The sequence below is a fragment of the Corythoichthys intestinalis genome, chromosome 13 (genome assembly GCF_030265065.1).
Source record: "Corythoichthys intestinalis isolate RoL2023-P3 chromosome 13, ASM3026506v1, whole genome shotgun sequence".
In the NCBI taxonomy this organism is placed as follows: Eukaryota; Metazoa; Chordata; class Actinopteri; order Syngnathiformes; family Syngnathidae; genus Corythoichthys; species Corythoichthys intestinalis.
In genome coordinates, this window is record NC_080407.1 from 40,216,564 (window position 1) to 40,243,687 (window position 27,124).

At 37.7% G+C, this 27,124-nt stretch overlaps 1 protein-coding gene across 3 annotated transcripts in view; it reads left to right on the forward strand.

Annotated features, from left to right (window-relative positions):
* The window catches only part of LOC130928951 (gastrula zinc finger protein XlCGF57.1-like), a 107,554-nt gene that overhangs the window by 76,273 nt on the left and 4,157 nt on the right, over positions 1-27,124 (forward strand). The window contains exon 1 of one of the 3 annotated variants that reach the window (XM_057855796.1): positions 11,289-11,350. The exons of 1 other annotated variant lie outside the window; for it this stretch is intronic. Coding sequence is in view for 1 of the 2 variants with exons in the window: in XM_057855795.1 (XP_057711778.1) it covers positions 11,665-11,782 (118 nt within the window). In the remaining variant the exon portion in view is untranslated. Of the gene's footprint in view, positions 1-11,288; positions 11,351-11,398; positions 11,783-27,124 lie in introns of those variants that run through there. One more of the 3 variants, XM_057855795.1, reaches the window with a different exon arrangement.

The following is a 27,124-nucleotide window of genomic DNA, read 5'->3' on the forward strand; positions in this document are numbered from 1 at the left end:
TTTCTTAATTTTTATAAAGCCTTCGATACAGTTGAACATTACTTTTTATTCCAAGCTCTTCGAACATTTGGTTTTGGTGAAAAATTTGTGTCAATTATCGAAATGTTTTACACAGGTATCAATAGTTGTGTTATGTTATATCCAGCCACGACTAGGAGATTGCCTGTTTTCAGATCTGTAAGACAGGGACGTCCAATTTCCCCTTTTTTATTTCTGATTGTGGTGGAATTAATTTCATTAAGTATTTTACATAATCCCTCTATTAAAGGATTAACCATCTTTGGCAAGGAGATAAAATTAACTCAACTAGCTGACGACACTGGATTATTTCTAAAAGATAAACAACAGATTGAATATGCTATTTCTCAAATAGATGAGTTTTCACTTGCCTCAGGATTGAAACTCAATAAGTCTAAGTGTGAAATCTTATGTTTGTACCAAACTGCCGTGAAAACTTTGTATGACATGCCTGTTAAGGAATGTGTTCAATACCTTGGGATTCATATATGTAAGAATGCTAAGGAGCGTCAACAACTTAATTTCTCCCATAGAATGCAAAAAACTAAAACAATATTCAATATGTGGCTTCAAAGGGATTTATCTATTTATGGAAAGGTTCTTCTGACTAAAGCTGAAGGTGTTTCCAGATTTGTCTATCCAACACTCTCCTTGGAAGTCTTTGATTCTACTTGCAAAGTCATTAATAAAATGCTGGTTAACTTTGTTTGGAAGAATAAGCACCATCATCTGAAAAGGACTTTGCTTTCTGGTTCAAGGACTGAAGGTGGTTTTGAATTGCTGGATTTTACGGACTTGAATTATACTTTTAAAATCAAATGGTTAAAAGAATGTCTAAAAGCACCAAACTCTATTTGGTATTTCATTCCAAATAATATATTTAACAATGTTGGAGGTCTTCAATTTCTGTTATCATGCAATTACAAAGTTTTGAAACTTCCGGTTAAAATGTCAGTTTTTTATCAACAAGCCTTGTTGTCTTGGAAGTTATGTCACTCCCATAACTTTTCCTCACACAAATCTATTATTTGGAATAACGAGTATGTAACAAGACGGAACAAATCACTCTACATGCAACATTGGATTGATAAGAACATTATATACTTGAAAGATTTATTTTAAGGTAATGGACAGCCTCTTTCATATGACGAATTTCTCATACAAAAAGGATTTCCCATTAAATTTAAAGAATTTCATTCTGTAATTAACTCCATCCCCAGTGGAATATTAGAACTACTGAAAGATTATAAAGGTCAGAATGAGCAACCTGTGAATGTGAATATCCTCTACTTAAATGGTATAGATCTTTTGAGCAAAAAATGTACAAACAAACATATAAGGGAATCTTTTTATAGAAATAGAAAAATTGTCCCTCGCGGGAAATTCTTCTGGAATGCGCAGTTTGATCGTATTAAATGGAGAGAGGCATGGCTTGTTCCTTTTAAACTTTTTGTTTCTAACAAAGTAAGGGAATTACATTTAAAGATTTTGCATAAAATATACCCAACTAATGTGTACTTGTCCCGTTTTAAGGATGTTGACAACAAATGCACATTTTGCAAGATTGAGCCTGAAAATATACCTCATTTGTTTTATGGTTGCCCCATTAGTGCAAAGTTTTGGAATGATCTTCAAAACTATATATAATAATAATAATACATTTTATTTATAACGCACTTTACATTTGAAAAACAAATCTCAAAGTGCACATTACCATGTAATGAAAATAAAAAAGACTAAGAATAAAAGTAAAAGCAAAAATAGACAGAAACATAGATAAAATCAGATAGAAATCAGATAAAATAAAATGGATAAAATTAGCCAGTGTAAGCTTTTTTAAAAAAGGTAGGTTTTTAGTCCTTTTTTAAAGGCATCCACTGTCTGCGGGGCTCTGAGGTGGTCTGGGAGGGCGTTCCATAGACGTGGAGCAGCAGCTGCAAAGGCCCTATCGCCCATGGTCTTGAGCCGAGTCCTGGGCGGGAGTAGACGGTGCAGTTGGCCTGACTGGGTTCTGGCTAAGGCATTTTGTGTGAGGAGTTCGGTGAGGTAGGTGGGGGCTACACCGTGTAGACAGTGATGGGTGTGAAGGAGGATTATATATATATATATATATATATATATATATATATATATATTTTTTTTTTTTTTTTTTTATTGCATACTAGACAAAAGGTTGGATTGAAAGGAAAAACAATTATTACCATATTTGAATCCAAAGATAAAAATATATACACAATTTTGAATCTTTAAATATTGTTGGGGAAATATCATATTCATAAATCTAAATTTCAAAACGTAAATCCAAATTTTAAATTATTTTTGGTTGAAATTAAATCGTATTTCACATCACTTAATATGATAAAGAATACAAAATGCAAGACTGTGCTAGAATCATATACGAAATTGTTTGTTATATAACATGTTTTTTTTTGTTTGTTTGTTGTTTTGTATAATTTATTTTTGTGTCTTAGGATGTGAGAGGAAATATTGTTGATAAGGATTTTTTTCTAGGTGAACTGATATTCTGAATGAATGTTGTTTGATATATATGTTTATATGTATGTATGTTTATTGTTTACGGAGCCCCTAAGGTGACATGGAAGAAGAAAAAAAAAAAAGAGGAAAAAAAAATGTTGACGTAAAAAAAATATATATAGCGCCCCTAAAGGGACACGAAATATTTTTTTCTGTCAAAGCAAAAAAAAAAAAGTCGAAGCAAAAAAAAAAAAAAAAGCCCCAGAAAAAAAAAAGACCCGAAAGTAAAAAAGTACGACGGAGGATTAGGGCCAAATCAAGGAGAGAAAAAAAAAAAAAGAAAAAGGACGACGAGATTAAAACCGTACTGGTACTACAAGACTAAACTCATTACATAGCGTAACCGCTACGCACATTACGTACATGTACCGTAGCTGAGCGCTACGACGAAGCATTAATATAAAGCAATCTATTGATTATAATTTTATGTAGATGAGCCAAAAGATAATGTGTTTCTTTATTTATGAAGCAAATTATAAAATATAGGCTCAGGAAAAGCACAATATCACCCGAATACGCTATGACGTCACTTACGGCGTACGTAACGTTATATTGACTTGGAACAACAGCGTGCATCTCGAGAGCGGTGGTGATTCTGTACTTCTGGATTGTTTCAAAAAGACGTTTTGGTGCATTGGCATCAAATTACAATCAATATAAAGAGTCATACACGTCGTGGCTCCCAGCCAAGGTAGGGTAACTTGTTATTTTAAGTACTTGATATAATATCCGTCGTAATCACACACAAAGCTTTCACTTCATTAAGTTTTCACCGTCAATTGCAGCCAATGAGAAAATACTGTGATAGGGCCAAATGTACGTTTTATTTATATTAAAAGGTAATACTCAAACGTACGTTTTGCTCGATGTATTTATATTAAAAGTAATAATTTATGTATCGTGAATCTTCACAATTCTTCTACATGGTGTGTCTGTATATCCATTTTTCATAGTTCTTCCCGAGCGCTTACATGTTTTGCATCTTCTCATTTTTGTCTTCCGAGTTCCCGATTTTCTTGTTTATTCAATTCCACCGATCCAAGATGGCAAAGAACTTGTTGGAAATTGTGACTTTCCTGAGACGTCGGAGTGTATCAGAGGAAACAATCAATTGGATTGAACAGCAAAAGGTATTTCTTACTTTTTTTTGTACCTTTTCATCAGTCAGTTCATGTCATTTGTAAATAACAATGTTTCAATATGCATTTGTTTCGACTATTTCTCCGTCACTTGTTACTTTTCTCATCCGCCTCTCCTCCTATGCACTTTCCTCTTACCATCCCCATCTTCTCACCTGCTTCTCTACTTCACTTCTCACACAGTATCTCGCAAAAGTGAGTGCACCCCTCGTATTTCTGCAGTATTTAATTGTCCTTTCACGGGACAACACTGAAGATATGGCTTTTTCAAAAGGTGAAAACGAGTCGGTGTACATCTAATAATACAGTGTAAATGTATTCTCTCAAAATACATTCATTAATGTTTAAACCACTGGCAACAAAAGTGAGTACACCCTAAGTGAAAAATCCCCAAATCAGTACGCCCTTTTCCCTCCCCAGCGTAACGTGAATCATTAGTGTTACGTGATCTTAGGTGAAAATACTGTAGGGAGCAATAGTGTTAAATGTGGTATTACTGCTCCTCTCTGGTTCAACATTAATGGCTGTATTCAGAGACAGATCTTCAGTTTCGTGGGATACTGTACCTTCTCTTTTCCTACAAATCTCCTCCTCATTTCTCCTCATTACCCCCTGAGCATTATTGTTACCTAGGAGTGATGTATACTAGGGCTGAACGATATTGGAAAAAACTGACATTTCGACTCTATAGGGGTTTACGATGTATGTTGTGATATTGAAACGAAAAGAATTTTCACCAAAGAACTTGCATAGCTCTATTTGGGAAGACTTTGGTTGACTCACCATGACAACACTGTATTCATATGATACCGTTAAATCCAGGCTAAGGTGGTTCATCTGTGAATGATGAAGATTGCTGCAAATAAAAGGAATCCAGGAGGACATGTCTCTGCACTATTGCTGCTTTTATGATGCAAAACAAAAATATACATGGCTAAAAAAATAATAATAATGAAATAAAACAATCACACGTCCTGCGATGGGACAATTGCGCTTGCGCACATTGCAATGGCGATGTTCAAACGATATATTGTGCAGGCCTAACGTATAGCCATTTTAACTAAAATTGAGAAATGAAAATCGGGAAATTTGGAACGTTCTGGATATCAGTGGACTTAATAGTGTTATGAAATGGAGTTCTGGATGAAAGTTACGTTGTCCTTTTTTTTCTTTGTTATGATGATGTGTCTGTCTTATTTTCAGATTGACAGCGAGGTCATCCTACTGATGGAAGATGCTCAACTGGCGAATTATCTCCCATCATATGGAGACAGGATTGCTCTCTTTAACTTTTGCAATCACCAACCACAGTCATCAAAGCGAAAGCAGGGACTGTTTGAAAAGCTAAGTGAGAAGCTCAAACTTAGAAAGGAAAACCATACAGAGAGTGAGGAAGCAACCACCTCCAATAAAACAAAAAGACCTAAACCAAAAACAAGAAAGCTTGAAATAGGGTGGATTCACACTGAAGGCCAACTGACCAAACAAATCAGAGCAAAACAAGGCGGAGGGACAAGAAAGATCTCAATTCGAAGTGAAGAAGGTTATAGTGAGATACTAAAACAAGGAAAAGTCACTTTTCTTTCGATACTTTTCTAGTCGATATTTTGACGACGAATGTTGCTGTCTGATTCCATTCAGTTTTAAATACTCAAACTGTTCTTTTTAAAATCACTCCATGAAGGGAATACTGTATTCACATAAAGATAATCAGAAACACAATTGTTCAATACCAACGTTTACAGTTTTACTACGTTAAATGTACAGTAGTCTGCTACTGCACCATATTTACAGAGATGACAGTTTTACTGTTACACGTATATATCACATTACGATGTTGTGTACGATGTTACAGTGAATCTTTAAAGAAGACCAGTATTACAATGCTACATGTAAACAGTATATGTAACTGTGTTACAAATCATTCTTATTATTTACAATTTACCATTATATACCATGTTATATGTATATTTATGTAACATTGGCTTGGTAATGTAACTGTTTAACAGTTAATTATGCTATTTACAGATAATGTGAATCATTGCTTAAAATTTCACTGCTTCTTTCTTGGGGACCTTGGCTGAGTGAACATTTCAAAGGGTCGCTCGCATTTGTTTGTTTTTTTCCACAAGTTCTATTTACTTTATTTGTTCAATAAAAGGTTGTAAATACATCTACATTTTACTGTGGTACATCCATAAAGCATAGAGGAATGCCATTTCCAATATTTCCACACTTTATGTATGTTTGACTATTTCATTCCTTAATCGTGAATAGAGTTCTACTGCAGCATATGCATCTGAAGGAGCATTCCAGCCATTTTCCTCCATAAGGAGACTGCAAAGCTCAAAAACCGTCTCATCGCAGGGATATGGCCCTTTCGGGGTGCAATACTCCTTGCAAACAGCTATTTCCTTAGCATGGACAGGCTGCAGTTTGTCGTCTGCTGCATACAGCCATGCCATGCTGAACATGAGGATGGGCCGTCCTCCAGGCGTCCCATGGGCAGATCTTGGTCGTATTTGGTGTGTGTTCCAGCTCCTTACCACTTCATCCTATTCATCCTGCATGACAATTAATGAACAATTGATAACCAATCAATAGAACCACTGTAAACTTTAAAAAAAGATAGTGGTTTTTTAACTGTAGTTGTGAAAAGCCTTACGTCACATTTCGTTTTGGCAGATGTTTCAAAGTATTTTTACAAATGATATTGGATTATTCCCATCAATTCGCCTGCTATATATCTCTGTGTATGTTTATTATTCCTCCTCTTTATGTCTCACTCTCTGTCTGTCCCAATCTTTGTTGATATTATTACAGTACATGGGCAATAACTTCCTTTGTTTATTGAAATAGAATAGATTACAACTATAAACATGAACTATTCCTTTTTAACCTCTGTGATGGAGGTGCAACATGTCATTTCTCGTAGTGGAAGTAACAGTATGACTTTTATTCTCGAAGTAATAGTATGACTTTTATTCTCGAAGTAACAGTGTGACTTTTATTCTCGAAGTAACAGTGTGACTTTTAATCTCGAAGTAACAATTGGAGTTCTATTCTCGTACTAATAGGGTGACATTTTTCTTGTACTGTTACTTCAAGAATAAAAGTCGTATTATTTCGTTGGGCTAATGCTACTTACAGGGAGCTACGACAAAGTGTTGATAGCCTGTAAATAATGATGTAGATGAGCCAAAATATGAAGGATTTCCTTTTCCTTATTTGTAGATCCGATTCAAAAACACAAGACGCTTTCAATACAAAACAGTGTAAAAGCGACGTAAGGTAAGTAGCATTAGGACAACGAAATAATATGACTTTTATTCTTGAAGTAACAGTACGAGAAAAATGTCACCCTATTAGTACGAGAATAGAACTCCAATTGTTACTATGAGATTAAAAGTCACACTGTTACTTCGAGAATAAAAGTCATACTGTTACTTCGAGAATAAAAGTCATACTGTTACTTCCACTACGAGAAATGACATGTTGCACCTCCATCACAGAGGTTAAAAAGGAATAGTTCATGTTTATAGTTGTAATCTATTCTATTTAAATTAACAAAGGAAGTTATTGCCCATGTACTGTAATAATATCAACAAAGATTGGGACAGACAGAGAGTGAGACATAAAGAGGAGGAATAATAAACATACACAGAGATATATAGCAGGCGAATTGATGGGAATAATCCAATATCATTTATAAAAATACTTTGAAACATCTGCCAAAACGAAATGTGACGTAAGGCTACTTTTTCACAACTACAGTTAAAAAAGTTTACAGTGGTTCTATTGATTGGTTATCAATTATTTATTAATTGTCATGCAGGATGAATAGGATGAAGTGGTAAGGAGCTGGAACACACACCAAATACGACCAAGATCTGCCCATGGGACGCCTGGAGGACGGCCCATCCTCATGTTCAGCATGGCATGGCTGTATGCAGCAGACGAAAAACTGCAGCCTGTCCATGCTAAGGAAATAGCTGTTTGCAAGGAGTATTGCACCCCGAAAGGGCCATATCCCTGCGATGAGACGGTTTTTGAGCTTTGCAGTCTCCTTATGGAGGAAAATGGCTGGAATGCTCCTTCAGATGCATATGCTGCAGTAGAACTCTATTCACGATTAAGGAATGAAATAGTCAAACATACATAAAGTGTGGAAATATTGGAAATGGCATTCCTCTATGCTTTATGGATGTACCACAGTAAAATGTAGATGTATTTACAACCTTTTATTGAACAAATAAAGTAAATAGAACTTGTGGAAAAAAAACAAACAAATGCGAGCGACCCTTTGAAATGTTCACTCAGCCAAGGTCCCCAAGAAAGAAGCAGTGAAATTTTAAGCAATGATTCACATTATCTGTAAATAGCATAATTAACTGTTAAACAGTTACATTACCAAGCCAATGTTACATAAATATACATATAACATGGTATATAATGGTAAATTGTAAATAATAAGAATGATTTGTAACACAGTTACATATACTGTTTACATGTAGCATTGTAATACTGGTCTTCTTTAAAGGTTAACTGTAACATCGTACACAACATCGTAATGTGATATATACTGTACGTGTAACAGTAAAACTCATCTATGTAAATATGGTGCAGTAGCAGACTACTGTACATTTAACGTAGTAAAACTGTAAATGTTGGTATTGAACAATTGTGTTTCTGATTATCTTTATGTGAATACAGTATTCCCTTCATGGAGTGATTTTGAAAAGAACAGTTTGAGTATTTCAAACTGAATGGAATCAGACAGCAACATCTGTCGTCAAAATATCGACTAGAAAAGTATCGAAAGAAAAGTGACTTTTCCTTGTTTTAGTATCTCACTATAACCTTCTTCACTTCGAATTGAGATCTTTCTTGTCCCTCCGCCTTGTTTTGCTCTGATTTGTTAGGTCAGTTGGCCTTCAGTGTGAATCCACCCTATTTCAAGCTTTCTTGTTTTTGGTTTAGGTCTTTTTGTTTTATTGGAGGTGATTGCTTCCTCACTCTCTGTATGGTTTTCCTTTCTAAGTTTGAGCTTCTCACTTAGCTTTTCAAATAGTCCCTGCTTTCGCTTTGATGACTGTGGTTGGTGATTGCAAAAGTTAAAGAGAGCAATCCTGTCTCCATATGATGGGAGATAATTCGCCAGTTGAGCATCTTCCATCAGTAGGATGACCTCGCTGTCAATCTGAAAATAAGACAGACACATCATCATAATAAAGAAAAAAAAGGACAACGTAACTTTCATCCAGAACTCTATTTCATAACACTATTAAGTCCACTGATTTCCAGAACGTTCCAAATTTCCCGATTTTCATTTCTCAATTTTAGTTAAAATGGCTATACATTAGGCCTGCACAATATATAGTTTGAACATCGCCATTGCAATGTGCGCAAGCACAATTGTCCCATCGCAGGACGTGTGATTGTTTTATTTCATTATTATTATTTTTTTGGACATGTATATTTTTGTTTTGCATCATAAAAGCAGCAATAGTGCAGAGACATGTCCTCCTGGATTCCTTTTATTTGCAGCAATCTTCATCATTCACAGATGAACCACCTTAGCCTGGATTTAACGGTATCATATGAATACAGTGTTGTCAAGGTGAGTCAACCAAAGTCTTCCCAAATAGAGCTATGCAAGTTCTTTGGTGAAAATTCTTTTCGTTTCAATATCACAACATACATCGTAAACCCCTATAGAGTCTAAATGTCAGTTTTTTCCAATATCGTTCAGCCCTAGTATACATCACTCCTAGTTAACTATAATGCTCAGGGGGTAATGAGGAGAAAGGAGGAGGAGATTTGTAGGAAAAGAGAAGGTACAGTATCCCACGAAACTGCAGATCTGTCTCTGAATACAGCCAATAATGTTGAACGAGAGAGGAGCAGTAATACCACATTTGACACTCTTGCTCCCTACAGTATTTGCACCTAAGATCACGTAACACTAATGATTCACGTTACGCTGGGGAGGGAAAAAGGTGTACTGATTTGGGGATTTTTCACTTGAGTGTACTCACTTTTGTTGCCAGTGGTTTAAACATTAATGGCTGTATTTTGAGAGAATATATTTACACTGTATTATTAGATGTACACCGACTCGTTTTCACCTTTTGAAAAAGCCATATCTTCAGTGTTGTCCCGTGAAAGGACAATTAAATACTGCAGAAATACGAGGGGTGCACTCACTTTTGTGAGATACTGTGTGAGAAGTGAGGTAGAGAAGCAGGTGAGAAGATGGGGATGGTAAGAGGAAAGTGCATATGAGGAGAGGCGGATGAGAAAAGTAACAAGAGACGGAGAAATAGTCGAAACAAATGCATATTGAAACATTGTTATTTACAAATGACATGAACTGACTGATGAAAAGGTAAAAAAAAGTAAGAAATACCTTTTGCTGTTCAATCCAATTGATTGTTTCCTCTGATACACTCCGACGTCTCAGGAAAGTCACAATTTCCAACAAGTTCTTTGCCATCTTGGATCGGTGGAATTGAATAAACAAGAAAATCGGGAACTCGGAAGACAAAAATGAGAAGATGCAAAACATGTAAGCGCTCGGGAAGAACTATGAAAAATGGATATACAGACACACCATGTAGAAGAATTGTGAAGATTCACGATACATAAATTATTACTTTTAATATAAATACATCGAGCAAAACGTACGTTTGACTATTACCTTTTAATATAAATAAAACGTACATTTGGCCCTATCACAGTATTTTCTCATTGGCTGCAATTGACGGTGAAAACTTAATGAAGTGAAAGCTTTGTGTGTGATTACGACGGATATTATATCAAGTACTTAAAATAACAAGTTACCCTACCTTGGCTGGGAGCCACGACGTGTATGACTCTTTATATTGATTGTAATTTGATGCCAATGCACCAAAACGTCTTTTTGAAACAATCCAGAAGTACAGAATCACCACCGCTCTCGAGATGCACGCTGTTGTTCCAAGTCAATATAACGTTACGTACGCCGTAAGTGACGTCATAGCGTATTCGGGTGATATTGTGCTTTTCCTGAGCCTATATTTTATAATTTGCTTCATAAATAAAGAAACACGTTATCTTTTGGCTCATCTACATAAAATTATAATCAATAGATTGCTTTATATTGATGCTTCGTCGTAGCGCTCAGCTACGGTACATGTACGTAATGTGCGTAGCGGTTACGCTATGTAATGAGTTTAGTCTTGTAGTACCAGTACGGTTTTAATCTCGTCGTCCTTTTTCTTTTTTTTTTTTTTTCTCTCCTTGATTTGGCCCTAATCCTCCGTCGTAGGCCCTAATCCTCCGTCGTATTTTTTTCCTGGGGCATTTTTTTTTTTTTTTGCTTTGACCTTTTTTTTTTTTTTTTTAACTTTCGTGTTTTTTTTTTTTTTTTTTTTTTTTTTGCTTTGACAGAAAAAAATATTTCGTGTCCCTTTAGGGGCGCTATTTTTTTTTTTTAACGTCAACTTTTTTTTTCCCTCTCTGTTTTTTTTCTTCTTCTTCCATGTCACCTTAGGGGCTCCGTAATTGTTCAATTTAAAAAAAAAAAAAAAAAAAAAAAAAACGTTTCTTGGGTGGAGTAAATGCGGTGCCCTGTCTAGTTGCCGAACGGTGACAAGATCAGAGCGGACCGACAGGATGTGAGTAGCGCATGCGCAGTAGCGGAGCTACTCACGGAGCGAGCTACGTCGACATCTGATAGCCACACGGGCTCACTTGCCCGTGCTAAGAAAAACGTGCTCAGCAACAAGTTGCTTTTTGTGCGAAGTTAACCCACACAGTTCGCGACGCAGGAGGTCCAGGACTACTTGACTGGAACCAGTTCGAAAGATTTGGTCCGTCCATCTTCAAGTGGTGGTCTTTGTGTGCGTTGAAGCTTCGTAGCCTAGTTAGCTTAGCTTGCGAACAAAGAACAACCTGGGTCGACGCTTGAACATCAAGTTGGTGCCTCCGAATGCGTGCAAGAAGGACGCCAGCCGCAAAGTTCGAGGCGGAACTTTGTGGCGCAAAAGCTCAGCGACGACGACATGCTTGCAAAATGCAAGTAAACGTTGTTCTTCCCAGACTAGCAGGTTGGTTCGCCGATTCGGGAATAATATTATTTTTTTTCCGTCCCCATGGTGTTGATTTTGAATTGAAAGATGAGCATTCAAGGCCGGGACTCCCTGTTTAATTGCATTGGACGTCTATCGTTTTGAGTCATAAAGATAATCATTCATTGATCCTAGTGACGTCATCAGGGCTGTTTTTTTCAGCCCCCCTAAAATATTCTTAAGCCAACGTAAATTGGTGTTGTTTTCTCCTAAAAATAACGTTACAAAAATGCTAACATAATCACCGTGAAGATCCCAGAATATTAATTTAAATCAATAATCATATAACCTGTCATTATTAACTTAAATATGATCATAAATCTGTCGGTTTCCCCTTACTTCATGGAGTAAGGTAGAAAACCCCTTCATTCTCGCAGTCGGCGTGATGTCACGGTGACGTCATATCGCATAGCAGCGTGTCGCCATTTTGAGAAGGGGGCACGCACAGGTAAACATCCGTAGACAAACGCCTGAAATTCATATATTTCAGCTGTGTTTTGTCTTTTTTTTTTCATAAAAACGTCTTAAACATGACGTATTATTATCACGAGTAACTGCTGACAGACCCGAGGAAGCGATACAACTTAAAATTAGCGTGTATTGGCTTGCAAATATGCCCATACAAAGTCGCAGCTGATAGCTGGATAAACAATCCAAAGGAATGCCCTGCAGTGGAGTCCGGAAACATCTACAACTACCTCATAAAGTCACCCAGTAAGTTGACCTTTATCAAATACGTGGATTATGTACTGTGTAGAACTGAGAAAATTGGTAGTATATTCAAAGTAATTATTTCTGCCGTAACCGGTAATTCGCCTCCAAGCATTATTTAGCCGTGAACCGCGGTAGTAGAACTACATTGGGTGCCATGAGGCAATAATGCAGTGCCTGAGTCACGTCACAGCAAAATAACCAATTCCCACCAGGCCAATAATATACCGATTGACCAATCAGAGCAGTTTACGGCAAAAAAAAAAAAAACGCATAGCGAGTTATCGGTTACGGTAATAACCACTGCCTAGTCTATTGAATTCTAGCAGCTAATTGGGGCAAAAAAAATGATTAAAGTTTACTCACCAATAATAAAATGTCGGCTGCAAACGTAAATGTGCCTGGATTTAGGTTCCCACAGGCGAGAATGGTCCACGTAATAGGCCTGTCGCGATAACAAATTTTAGAGTGCGATAATTTATCTAATAAATTATTGCGATATGCGATATTATTGCATCCCCCCATTTTTTAAAAACGAATTTACAATAACAGTGAGAATACAGTATATATTAAAAGATCAAGTACACCCATTTAAACGCGATAAATATTTACTCTTAAATTCAAAAAGTACTTTTTAAGAAATCACAACTAAAATCAATAGACCATGCCTCTTAAGTAAAAGACAACAATATTAATACCGCACAGAAACAGAAGATAAAATGTGTTTTTCAAGAAAAAAAGATAAAATTGCTCTTAATAACTTAAGCATTTAAGCAAATGAAAACTTTTCCCCTCATAGCTTCTGCTATGGTGTTCCATAGGGATGCAGCGATACAGCTAAGTCACAGTTCAGTACAATTTTCGATACGGGGGAGACGATTTTCGATCCGATTCAATACATTCAATGCGCTGAAAAAAAAAAAAACAATTATATATATATATATATATATATATATATATATATATATATTTTTTTTTTTTTTTTTTTTGCTAACGAGCAAAAATTAAATTGCCATCACATAAACATTCATTTTAATGCTTAATATTTATGTGCTTACTTCTTACTGATCTGAAGAAATTTTGTGTAAAAGTGCTGAGAACAATCTTTACTGGGGCACACTGCTCTCTTAGCAGCTAGGTTTATTACATGAACAAGACATCCTACTTGTGGTCCGAATCCATCTGAGTCACGTACTGAATTAACAACATTTGCAGCATTATCTATAGTCACTAATATGGATTGATTTAGCCTTCTTAACTTCCATTCAGTCATGGTGGTTTATAATTCATCGATGTAGTATATTGACTACGTGTCCCATCATCATTCTGGGCTCACGTAGCCAATGGCACGGGACGTAGCACATCTAGTTTGCTATTTCATGATATCTAGTGTGTGCGCATAAAAAGTTGGCAAACGCCACAGTCACGTCTGCTCATTACTGCACAACACCAGCATATGACAATCGACTTTCATAAACAGGACTAGTTTGAAGCACAGCGCTCTTAATTTGCCACTCAATTTTCATCATGTCAGCTGTCCGTTGTCAAAGCGAGGTTGTTCGTAGCAGCTAAGTCAGTAACAATGTTTTGGCGGACTTCGTTGTAAATATCCGATGTTGTGCCGAAAAATAGCCGCCCCGCGTGAAAGGCCACCCCTGACGGGAGCGCCCACAGGTCAACAACACCGGCACGCCGGAGATGGTCCGCAGTCAATCCGGAGCACTGACGCGACAGGTATACATTGATCAATAGGATATAATAGGAACGATTGGCTCTGGTTTAATTTTTTGTAGGACCTGGAACGTGTAGTTGGTAACAAGGAACCGTAACTTTTAACGGCACGTCTGCCGCACGCGCGCACGCACGTTCACGCTAGGCGATAAATCGCAGTGGAAAAATTACCGCCTTCATTTTTATTTATCGTGCGATAAATGGAATTATTGCATATTGCGACAGCAGAGGTTGCGCTAGACTTTTTCGTTGTCTGTCATTTTCACTGACAGGGTCTTAAAAATCCGGTCATAATCTATTTTTACCCATCACTTAACTTTTTTAAATGATGATAATGACATTGTGGTGACCCTTTGTTTGGCATAATTCACCTTCCGTACTTGTGTGTCCATTTGGCCGAGCACGTTAGCGGCTACGACACAGTCACGTGACAGCGACACTTAAGAGCCGCGCGCGTTCCGGCTTGAATAGAGAGTTCACAGAGAGCAGCAGAGCTACAGCAGCTGGACACAGCAATTCGAGCTAACAAGACTCTTAACATTGCATACCGCTTCAACATAGTCAATAGTATTTAGTTTTCATTCATTTTAAATTAAATATTCTGTCCGAACATGCTTAACAGAGAATCCACACCGTGCCATCACACATCAAGCAGATGAATATGTAACTTTTTCTCCGCAGTGACAAAAACAGCTGACTGTGGCCCCAGTAGGTAAGCAGAAATTAACAGTTCACCTGCTGTGGCCTGAAAGGAGTCTTACACCTTCCTCCTGGTGCGCATGGACTTGAATTGCGTGCCCGCTTGTGCAGTCCCTGTTTTTTTCACCTCTTTTATCAACACCATCGTCGTTTTGGGGCTTTTTGAAGAAACTTCGGACACTCGGTTGCCTTGACATTTTTCAGAGTAAGGCCAATGACATCATGCATCAAGAGACAATAGCTAATTAATATGCTCACTCGCCATCCTGTGGTCTGGGGTGTGAATTGCAACCTGTCAAAATGACAGGTGGACTTCAGTTTTTTCCGTCACCGTTTTTAAAAAATCGGTCAACAACGGAAAATATTCGGTTGACGCGACCCCTGTGCGACAGGCTTACCACGTAACAGTCTTCTTTTACTGTTCCTCGATTGATTGCTTTCAGCCATTAGTTTCTGCTTTTCTTCTCACAAGGAAGAATGAAGAACTTCAAATGCGGCTCCGAACTCTTCCTTGTGTTACAACCCGCAACACGGCAAGTTTTAGTCATTCCGACGGGAAAAAAGACAAAAGTTCGACGCGTTTGTACTACAATGCACGACAGAGCAACTGCGTGTGACTTGTGTTTTGTCCCCTTTTCAATATGGCGACGCTATGTTGTGGCTGGTGACGTCATAAATGCCCAGATGTCCGACTGCGAGAATTACATCACTTATCGCTAATAATGGTGAAAACCGCGAAGCAGTGTCACCCCCGCCTTATTTAACAAAAAAAATTTGGGGTGTGTATATATACGTATATATGGCAGAAAAAACAGACAAGGCTGAAAAGGCAGTTTCTGCTCTTGCACCCCTCTTTAAAATAAACTGCTGTATTTTAAGCCAAAAGAACTGTCGTGTTTGATAGAATAATATGTCTATATGCTGCAGATTCATGGCACAATAAGCCCCCAAACTATTTTTAATTTGTCCGTTTTACCCTGGGAACCCCCGTTTAGATGTCGCGCAACTGCTTTTGTTTCAACCTAGCCATAAAGAGAAGGTAAGTAATCGTAGTTATTATTCGAAATGTCTGTCATTTTTAGCTTAGAATCATTAATTGATGTCTAATATGTAGTTTAAAAAAACTTTATTCACCCGCATATTTTTAAACATATTACGTCACAATGAAAAAATTGGCTTCTGTAAAAAGGTCACAGCTATGTATATCATAACTATTGCTCCATTGTATTTTTTTCGTTACTGTCGCATTTCCCCCAATATTTTAGATGAAAAATACCGTATTGGCTCAAATATAAGACGACCCCTTCTTTTTCAAGACTTAAGTTTGAAAAGACTTTTTGAACACCAAATTAATTTTTATACAGAAAATAATTACAGTACATCCCAAAAAAACAAATGATCATAACAATATATTTGAGAGAAAAAGCATGTTATTTTGCCTCATTCAAATCTGAATTCCTGAACATTTAAATATATAAAGTGCAATTACATTCTTAAATGAATGGCCTCTGGTTTTTGAAATGTAAATAAACCAATCGATTTTGATAAAACAAAATAGCAATAGCTGCATTAACCATCAAAGGGAAGTCTAACTGTAACTGTAGTCTTGAAACAAATCTAAATAAGGAAAAACATTGCAATAAAATGCAAACTGGTTAAACTACTGTCCTGGCAGAACATCGCTTCAATGATATCTAGCGTCGTGAATGTGTATAACGTCTAGAACGCGAATATAAGACGACCCCCTCTTTTTCAGTCTTATTTATTTTTAAATTGGAAAAAACTTTTGAAAGGGTAAATATATGAAAATTAAAATCTCGATTACTCCTTGAAGTCCGCGATTTCTGCATCGCGGCCATTGTTATATTACCATGTTTCACCCATAAAATCCCCCCAAAATCCAGCTGTGGCCATTCACATCTGTGTCTTGACACTTAGTGATACATGCTACATGGAGTTTTTGGATCAAAAAGAGGTAGGTACTAGAGCTGGGAATCTTTGGGCACCTAACGATTCGATTACGATTCAGAGGCTCAGATTCGATTATAAAACGATTATTGATGCACCCCCCTCCTTTTTTTTCTCTTTTTTTTTTTTTTTTTTTTTTTTTTTTAAATGTTTTGTACATTAGTTCCAAAATTGTTCAAAAATACTCTCAGGCTAAACCACACTACTATTTCAGTATCAAGTTAACATATAGCAGTAAACAAATATACATAAATAACATTAAATAAAAAAACTCCAGTCCCCATTCTGTATCAGTAGCTTTAAACTACATTCAATTAATTTAATGTTGGGAATCAACCATTAAATTTGTTAAAATCGCTCCCATTATTCCATAATTTCCCTTTTGTCTACTTTCGACATGTGAAAGTTTTAAAACTATTTTAAAGATAGATTCAAATAAATATTTTACCGATTTAGGAGTATTTTAGATAAAAAGTTAATTGGGTTTGCTTGGAAGGTTCGCTACAACAGCCTTGCAGGGAAGTGTACTGCTTTAAGATGGCGGCCGTTTATAACGCCCGCATTTAGCTTTTTGTAGATGTGCTGCTAACACTACCAAATCTATATTGCATCTTGTCCTATATAAATGATATCCACCGTAACATTATATGGATGTACTTTGGAGCAGCTTTTCGGCAGCAGTCAGGTATGTTGTTGTGTTTTTTTATATCGTTGCATGAGTTGAGCTAGAGCCGCGAGTTGAGCATTGGCATTTGGCATTACCCGAGGGGCCGGGTAATGGGAAGCATGATGTTTAGCTACTCTCGCTCCGTTCCGTTCCGAAGACCGAAGTGTTGTGTACTTCCGCTTTACTTGGCATATTTCAATAATCGGAATTTGGATGTTTGTGAATCGTCCCTCGAATCTTCCACGGCCGAATCACGAATAATCTAAGAATCGGAAATTTTGCACACCTCTAGTAGGTACACAATGATATCTCGTTAAAATCATGGCGTCTTTATGCTCTCGCATACTCTCACCTCCAGTTAGGGTTTTGCTGTTTAAAATTTTTTTTTTAATTCCCTCTCGTTCAAAATTTTTCCTCCACCAGTAAATTGAGCTTTTAAGCTTTCCAATGATGTATCACACATGCATATTGGACAATTTGGAAATTTGTCTAAACTGGGGGTCTCAGAGCAGAACTTCAAGTCACCAGAGCGTTTTCCGTCATATATATATATATATATATATATATATATGTATATATATATCAATAAGTATATATAAAGCCCTATAAAGGCATGTGTTATCATTAGAGCATGAATAAATAGTCTGAATCTATACAATAAAATATTAATAATATAAATAATGTACATAAAAATAATGTATGAATACTAATAATACGTACTGTACACTCATTCTCTCACGTTCATGATATTTGTGTGTGTACATATGAACATAGATGAAAATAATGTTCAAAAATGTTTTTAGAACTTTTATTCTTATCAGAAGCTTAAAGTGCTTGTGACACGAAAAAGCATGTTTATTTCATAATACACGCGGTATTTTATGCTCCTGAATGATATAGACCGCTTGGATGTGTGTGGAAGCGATCGCTATATTTATTTAGTTTTTTGAATCCCGCGCCAGGAAAATGAGTGACTTCCGGCTTCGGTCTCGCATTGAGGAGGAGGGCGCTGTGACGTGTACGGTAGAAGACGTCCTCTTCACGCTACAGTGTACTGTTGTGTATGAGGACGAAGGATTCAGCTGATTTTGCGGATTAACACTTTTATTTTTTGCATCACGCCAGCCAAACGGCTGCAGAAAAATCATTCTGTATGCGGGAGAGGCGTATGCGCCTTTTTGGAGTTTCAAAAGGTTCCCATTCACCGTGGATATTTACTGTGGGACCATTGGACTTACAAGGAAGTGAGTAAACATCTTGTTTTGTATTATGTCAAATACGAATACAGTGATTACAAAGTAAACACTATAAAATTCCTTTAAATAAAGGACTACTTACGTTTGATCATTGATAGGCATGTAAAAAGCTATCCTCACGCTCATTAGCAGTTAGCTGTTAGCACGTTAGCTACACAACAATTCCAGCCACCCTCCTCCAGGGAACGAACTGTAAATTGCTCTCCGCGGGCGGTTTGCCGATCCGCAAAGAAACTCGACAACCGGGTCGTCATGTCAAATAATCCAGGCTAGTTATGTGTGATTTTCCACTTCGAAGACTTTGAAACATCCCTCGGTTCGGGTTAGCATGTCGGCTAGCTGTCACTCCTTCTGGTCTGTTTACATTCTCCGAAGCCGGGGAAGGGAAATGACATATGTCCGATTTAGGTGTCATAAAATATCGTTCGGCAGGTGTGACAGTAAAGGTAAAGTCGACTGTTTTGACCATTATGGAGTAATTTTGCCATGTCGTCTTGAATAAATGGATTTTTATTATTTTATATTCCATTTAGCACAAGTTATTTGTCATGACCATGCAGTGTTTCCCCTAGGATTTTTTGAAGCTGTGGTGGTGGGCTGCATCGGAGTCGGACAGCCTCACCATGTCGTGCCACAGCGAATTTTTTTTCCTTCATTTTTTCCCCCAAGAAGAACCATAACAAAGATATATTTGAAATATTTCATTAGCCAGGCTAATGTTGTACCTCTCAGCTACAGTACATGTATGTAAAATGCGTAGCTGATTACAGCTACGTTACCCGATGTACTAATGCGACTTTTTTTCTCGTGGCAATAGTACGACTTACATCTCGTAGTGACTCAGGGTTGGCAACCCAAACTGTTGAAAGAGCCATATTTGACCCCCAAAAAAACACAAAAAAAACTGATACAGTATGTCTGGAGCCACAAAAAATTAAAAGCCTTTTACAAGCCTTATAATTATCGATACTAGCTATATTAGCCTACTATAGAAATACGTAATTAGCCTTCATGATTAAATGTTTGTTATCCCTGCAGTGGATCCTATAGAGAATGACGCACCACGTGACTACTCTGTTGTACTATGCCACCACAAGTTTAACTTCATTACAATATTAATGAATTGAAAGAATGTTTGTGTCATGTTTGTCCTCCTAGAAATCCTATTAAAACAAAAAAATATATTTCCCTCCCCCATCTTTTTCCATTTAAAAAAAAAAAAAAAAAAGCTCCGAAGCATCGCTAAAGAGCCGCATGCGGCCCGAGAGCCGCGGGTTGCAGACCACCGTCGTAGTCCTCCTTTTTCCTTTTATTTGACCCTCATAAGTACTACATTACCACAACAATAACAGTCCTTCTGTCAACTGACCCATTTAGAGCACTGGGGGAATTCTAATAGCCGTGTAAAGAGTTTTACTTGATTCGGTGAGAAGGTGAATAGTTTTTCCCCCGTTGTTCGTAAACTAAATTTCCACACAAAGGCACGTCGAGGTACCATTAACTTAGCAAGGAGAGGTATGAGAGTCATTTTTCGAGTGTCCCAGAGCTCGCGAAATTTGGGTGGGGGGGGCGCATTTATCAAAGTTTCGTCAGCCGTAATTGTCTGAAGTTGACGCGCCGGTGTTGTGCCGAAAAATAGCCATTCCACGTGAAATGTCCCCCCTGACGGGAGCGCCCACACGTCACTCGTACAAACAGCCTTTTCTTACCAATCGATGGACACAGAAACGACGTTCTTGTACCGTGAATATGTATCATTTTACTCTGCTTGAACTGATAAATCGTTTACTGTGACCAACGCTCTGAAAATAGAGCAAGGCTTTATTTTGGGCCCCGCCTCTCCGCAGTCTCTCAGCGCAAGTTAGTCAAAGTTTGCTTTCCGTCCTAGACGGCCGTCCACCGCTCACTTTCGCCGAAAAGTCCGATCCAAATTATTGTAATGCCCCGGATATGGGCAAGAAGGAGAGAAGTCTGTATTTGCTTACCCACTTTATTGTGGTAACAATAATAAAGAAAAACAATAACAAAATAACAGCGGGCTGCTACAACATGCGACCGCTATCTCTCGCTATCTCGCTCGTTCTCCCATTCTTCCTACTCGTTCCCCTTGCGTCTCTTAAGGGGGGGCCTGCATAGTTACGAACATTAGGCTACAATACACAATGAATAGGTGTCCGCTGAACTCCTCCCACTCGGCTGCCGCTAGTTTGAAGGGCCTTAAAAATTTTTTTTTTATTTAAATAAATAAATAAAATACATCTCATTTGCCAGGCGTGGCGGCTTTCATTTTAGTGTGGCGGTGCGCCACAATCTGTTGAATATAGGGGAATCCCTGCCATGCCATTTATTTAGCAATTGGGGAAAGTACTTGGGTAAAAAGAATATCCTGTAAAAATATTGAAGTAAAGAGACAGAAACAATGACATTTTGCCGCTCTCTTCGTCGCGTTTTCCTCATTGTGAATAGTTCCCCCTCGACGGGCTGACTGGTCCTTCTCAAGCCATTTATATAGCTATTGGGGAAAATACTTGGATAAAAAGAATATCCTGTAAAAATATTGGGAGTAGAGAGACTGAAATAATGACATTTTGCAGCTCTCTTCGTCTCGTTTTCCTCGTTCTGAACAATTCCCCCTCAATGGGCTGAATAGTAAAACCGATGAGCCTAGTCTACCGCTGACGTCATCCACCTGTTGGGGACGCTAAAGCCCTATAATTGTAGGCGTGGCTAACCGGCAGATTAAAAGACTAATTTCTCGTCATCTGCGCTTTGCTAAATTGTTGTATATAGTCGAATCGTCTCAAAATATGATTCTAATTCACATAATAATGCCATTTAAGACTTTTTTTCTGGTGTCGTATGCTCTTTAAAAAAGCCACGATGCACTGAGAGCAGACAGAACTGTTTAAGGCAGGGGTCCCCAAACTTTTTCCTGTGAGGGCCACATAACCCTTCTCTTCTCTGATGAGGGCCCGGGGTCAGTTTGTAACAGAAAAAGTGTGACGATTGCAGGAGTGCCTAAATGTAAAAATGTATTGTTTTTCAGAAAGCCACAATCAAATAACCCTTTCTGGATTCTTCACGGAACCAAAGTAAATAAAATAAAAATGATATAATATAATATAGTATAATATAATATAATATAATATAATTAGGGCTGTCAAACGATTAAAATTTTTAAGCGAGTTAATCACAGCTTAAAAATTAATCGTAATTAATCGCAATTCAAACATCTCTAAAATATGCCTTATTTTTCTGTAAATTATTGTTGGAATGGAAAGATAAGACACAAGACGGATATATACATTCAACATACTGTACATAAGTACTGTATTTGTTTATTATAACAATAAATCAACAAGATGGCATTAACATTAATATTCTGTCAAAGCAATCCCTGGATAGAAAGACTTGTAGTTCTTAAAAGATAGATTTTAGTACAAATTATAGAAATTTTATGTTAAAACCCCTCTTAATGTTTTCGTTTTAATAAAATTGGTAAAATTTTCAATCAAAAAAATTAACTAGTAGCTCACCATTGTTGATGTCAAGAATTACACAATGCTCATGGTGCATAAAATCAATCGCACCCAAGCGCCAGCAGAGGGAGACAAAAAACACAAGTAACAAGTGGACATGACACTGCTGTCATTTTAATCTGTTTGAGCGGGGCATATGCGTTAATTGCGTCAAATATTTTAACGTGATTAAAGAAAAAAAATTAATTACCGCTCGTTAACGCGATAACTTTGACAGCCCTTAATATAATATAATATAATATCATATATCATATCATATCATATAATATAATACAATATAATCAGGGGTGCACATAATTTTTTTGCCCAGGTTCTCAGAGGACGACCTGGAGATGTGACTTGGTCCTCATTGAGCTTGAGAGCCGACCCACCTGATGCGATAAATTTATGACAAGCTTTACTTAGAGCCAATTAACTTTGATTAATTATATTAACAGTTAATGCTTGATTAACATCAACTGGCACAACAAAATTGCCATTACTTTGAAGTGAAATGTAAAGAAATAAACATAAAAGCACCAATTCAAAATAAAGGGCATTATGCGGCTCCCACATTAACTCCAAGCCTTTTTAAAAGTGGGATGTCCTCATAAGACCTCATTGAACGTGCATGTTTAGCTTTGTAAAATGCGAGCAAAAACACGTTTGTCAGTGCATGTCGCTGTTCATTACCTTTATTCCGCCCTATTCCACCACATGTCCATAGGGCGAGTGGGGTCCTATTTGACATTGATAGTTTGCTTAATTGCCACATGCTCTCTGTTTTTTTCGTGCTTTTCAAAGTTTGGATGGCTGAAATTCTTTGACCCTACATAAAATGCGTTGCTCTAATCGGCGACATTGGGATTCTCACGGCACATTTTGTACCGCATTTCCGTGCGAGCATCATTCGCTTCTAGCCATGGTACCTCCTGTAGCCACTTTTCAGCAAAAGTCCTTTTTTTCGGTAGCTCCGGTGAAGTCTCTGTCATCTGTCTGTCTTTTGACAAGGGTGGGGGAACACGGAAGTAATTACTCAGTGTGGCCTGCCTCATCGACATTTTGAGAAGTTATTTTCTCGTGTCCGCCGCAAATAGAGTGGTCAGCCATCGGTGCGCAAAAGCGTATGGAAGCCGTTGAGGGCCAGCGCGTTTGTCTACGTCCAGTACGCATGTGCGGACCACTTATGTGCACCCCTGAATATAATATAATATAATATCATGTAATATAATATAATAATACTGTATTAATTAAATAGATAATAACCAAATAACCATTGCTCAGTTCTTCACAGAAAAAAGCCAGGACATAAATAACTCTATTGAAAAAAAAAAAAAAAAACATTTTTTTTTTTTTTTTTTTTTTTTTACAATTTTTTTTTTGTTGTTGTTCAGGGGGCCGGACCAAATGTGGCTCCGGGCCGGATACGGCCCGCGGGCCGTAGTTTGGGGACCCCTGGTTTAAGGCAACATTCCCCCCCCCCCCCCCCCCCCCCCCTCCTAGGAGAGCTGCACAGTTGGCCTTGATTTCTCTTCTCAAGGCCTGCGACTCTTAGGCTAGGTTCATACTAGAGCTGAAATGAATACTCGAGCAACTCAAGTAACTGGAGTTTAAAAACTGATCCAGGTAATTTCATTCACCTCGAGGAATCGTTTAATTTTGCCAGCTCTAAGCATCACGTTTTGCCCGGACTACTTTTAATAAGGGACAACAACGCACTGACGTCACGTGCGTAGAGGAAGAAGCAATAAAAAAACCTTACTGCAGCCGACAGTCGCTACACACTACGCCGACATTGCTAAAAACTACACCCGCTTCATGCTATGATGGTTGCAAGTAGCATCTGATGTGTCTCATAGATATCACATATATGTAGAGATAGATGCGAAATGACAGACTCAGCAGCGTTAGTAAACAGCCGCCATCTTAAAGCAGTAGACTTCTCAGCGCTAATCAATACGTTCAATGTTACTGTCACTCGCTTGCGTAACCTTAGCCCTGCGGAGGGCTAGGTTTCTATTAATAATGACCACTGTCGATGTGGCCTAACCGCTAACTTGTCTTGCATACAGGTTTTATTTAATCTGTGAAAACATGGCACTGTAGAGTGATGAGGGTGCAAAATAAAAACCTAATGAAGCTAACTGTCAATTTTAGCTCAGTAGTCATTGCTGGATAAAAGACCAAGTTGCACTGGTCCGTAACGTGCTCGAATACAGCAGGTATCATACGTTTATTTTGAACACTGCAAAAACTCAAAATCCCATCGGGACTTGAGAGTTTAGACCAGGGGTGTCCAAACTTTTTGCAAAGGGGGCCAGATTTGGTGTGGTAAAAATGTGGGGGGCCGACCATGGCAGAGGTTCTTGAGGTACAACAACAATATATTTAAACTAGGGCTGTCAAACGATTAAAATTTTTAATCGAGTTAATTACAGCTTAAAAATTAATTAATGGCAATTAATCGCAATTCAAACCATTTATAAAATATGCCATATTTTTCTGTAAATGATATATATATTCTGTAAAATACATTGTTGGAATGGAAAGATAAGACACAAGATGGATATATACATTCAACATACGGTACATAAGGACTGTAGTGGGCATTTCACTCTACTGTCATTTAAATCTGTCTATGCTGTCCTCACTCTGAAGCGTCTACTTTTTCCAAAGCTAGACAGCTAGTGAACGACGCCATAATAATCAGACTTCTTTCTTTTTCATCTGATTTATTAGTAAAATGGCCTCAAACCATTGTCCTCTTTAGACCGTCGTAAAACTACAAAAAAAAGTACACAAGCATTGCATTAGCAACAATGTTAGCTTAGCACGCTATACAGGTTCACAAAACAAACAAAAAGCGTCTCATACAAAAAATATAACATTTCGCTTACTAACATAATATGTGCATTATTTACATCAACCATACTTACGGACAAATCTTGTCCAAGGATCATATAAGCACAACATTACAACGTAGGCGTCAGCCCGAGACGTCCTGCAGCCATATTGAACTGGCAAGACAACAATAAACCATGTCGCAAAGCGACCACAAGAGTTCGCTGTTAGACAGCACAAAAAGCCTTGCTGTAAACTTACCAAAGGCAGAATACTGTCTGAGCGGGACATGTGCGTTAATTGCGTCAAATATTTTAACGTGATTAATTAAAAAATTTAATTACCGCGCGTTAACGCGATAATTTTGACAGCCCTAATTTAAACAACTTTTAGCAAGCCATTCTGTTTCACATTTGCTTTTTAATGCCAGGCAGACTTTGGCAAACTCTTGCTGCTTCTCAGGACAGGTTTTCTTCACCATAGCCATCACGCACTCTTTGATAAATTCTGCTACCTCGTAACTAGCCTTTGTGGCGTTCTCATTTGACTCTAGGGCTCTTGCGAAATACTGCTGCTGTGAGGTTAAACTAGCTTCAAGTTGCTTCAATTTCTCAGAGCATTCCTTCCCTACAATCTTGTCGTACATGTCAGCATGTCTCGTTTGGTAATGTCGCTTGACATTAAACTCTTTAAAAACAGCCACTGTCTCCTGGCAAATGAGGCAGACACAGTTATTGCGTATTTCAATGAAGAAATGGTCCAATTTTCCACCTATTCTTGAAGCGCCGGCCCTCACAGTCGATTTTCCTTTTTTTGTTTATTGTCGCCATTTTAGAAAATTGGGGTTAAAGCGTCATACGCAGTGATGTCACTCAGAGTGCTGCTGCCCTCTAGTAGGTAAAGGAGAAACCGCATTTAGTGAGACCTACTTCATATGCTGCTCAATTTATTAAGTCTATGTGCGGGCCAGACGTTATGGGTTTTATGACAGAGGCTGCAGGCCGGATGAAATTTGACCACGGGCCGCATTTTGCCCCCGGGCTGGACTTTGGACATGTCTGGTTTAGACTAACTTAAAACTTAACTAGAACTTAAAAATAGCTTGACACAAATGGAAATTCAATTGAAACACATGGGAAAAACGCCTAACTTTTAAGTGATGTGTGTTACCAAGTGTAATGACATTTTTAGGTAAGAAATATATTTTTTCATCAGATCTAGAAGTTTTTTGAGTGAAAGCAGGGAATTAATCCTTTTTTATTCTAGTCACATCTAAGATGCAATTGTTGGCTGTTTTCAACAATGTACATTGAAAATAAAGACATTGATTGTCTGAAAATAGTTCAATATTAGCTGAAATGTCTTGTTTTCTCATGTACGTTCATAACTGCTCTTTTCCTTAAAAAAATGTTTTATCTGATTAATCGATAGGATTTTCCGTTGATTACTAAAATATTCCATAGCTGTAGCCCTAGTTCATACCACAGGTCTTAATGCACAATTTAGATTTGTTGTCATATCTATTTTTTTGGGCGTGCCCGTTCAGACTGCCTATGTCCATTAAGCCCATTCAAGTATCACGCATGCGCACTAATTCGCAGTCCAAGATGTGCTGTGCTAACTGACCTGCATGTGCAGGAGCATCAAAAGAAATGCAGGATTTCCCCTACACAGAAAAGATTGTGGCACACTGGCACACCAAAATTAAAGCCGCCACGCATTCATTGTAAATGAATGAAAAAAAAAAAAAAAAAGATTTAAACATACTTTCTAATTTATAATTTCGCTAATTTAACCCTTTAACACCAAACGTGTCGGCAACGTGTTTACGCACAATCCCCTTTGAAGCCTCGTCATGCTATAATTACGTCACCCACGTGCCGCTGGTTGCTTTCATTTGAAAGTGCAGAAGTTGATGTCCACACCAGTT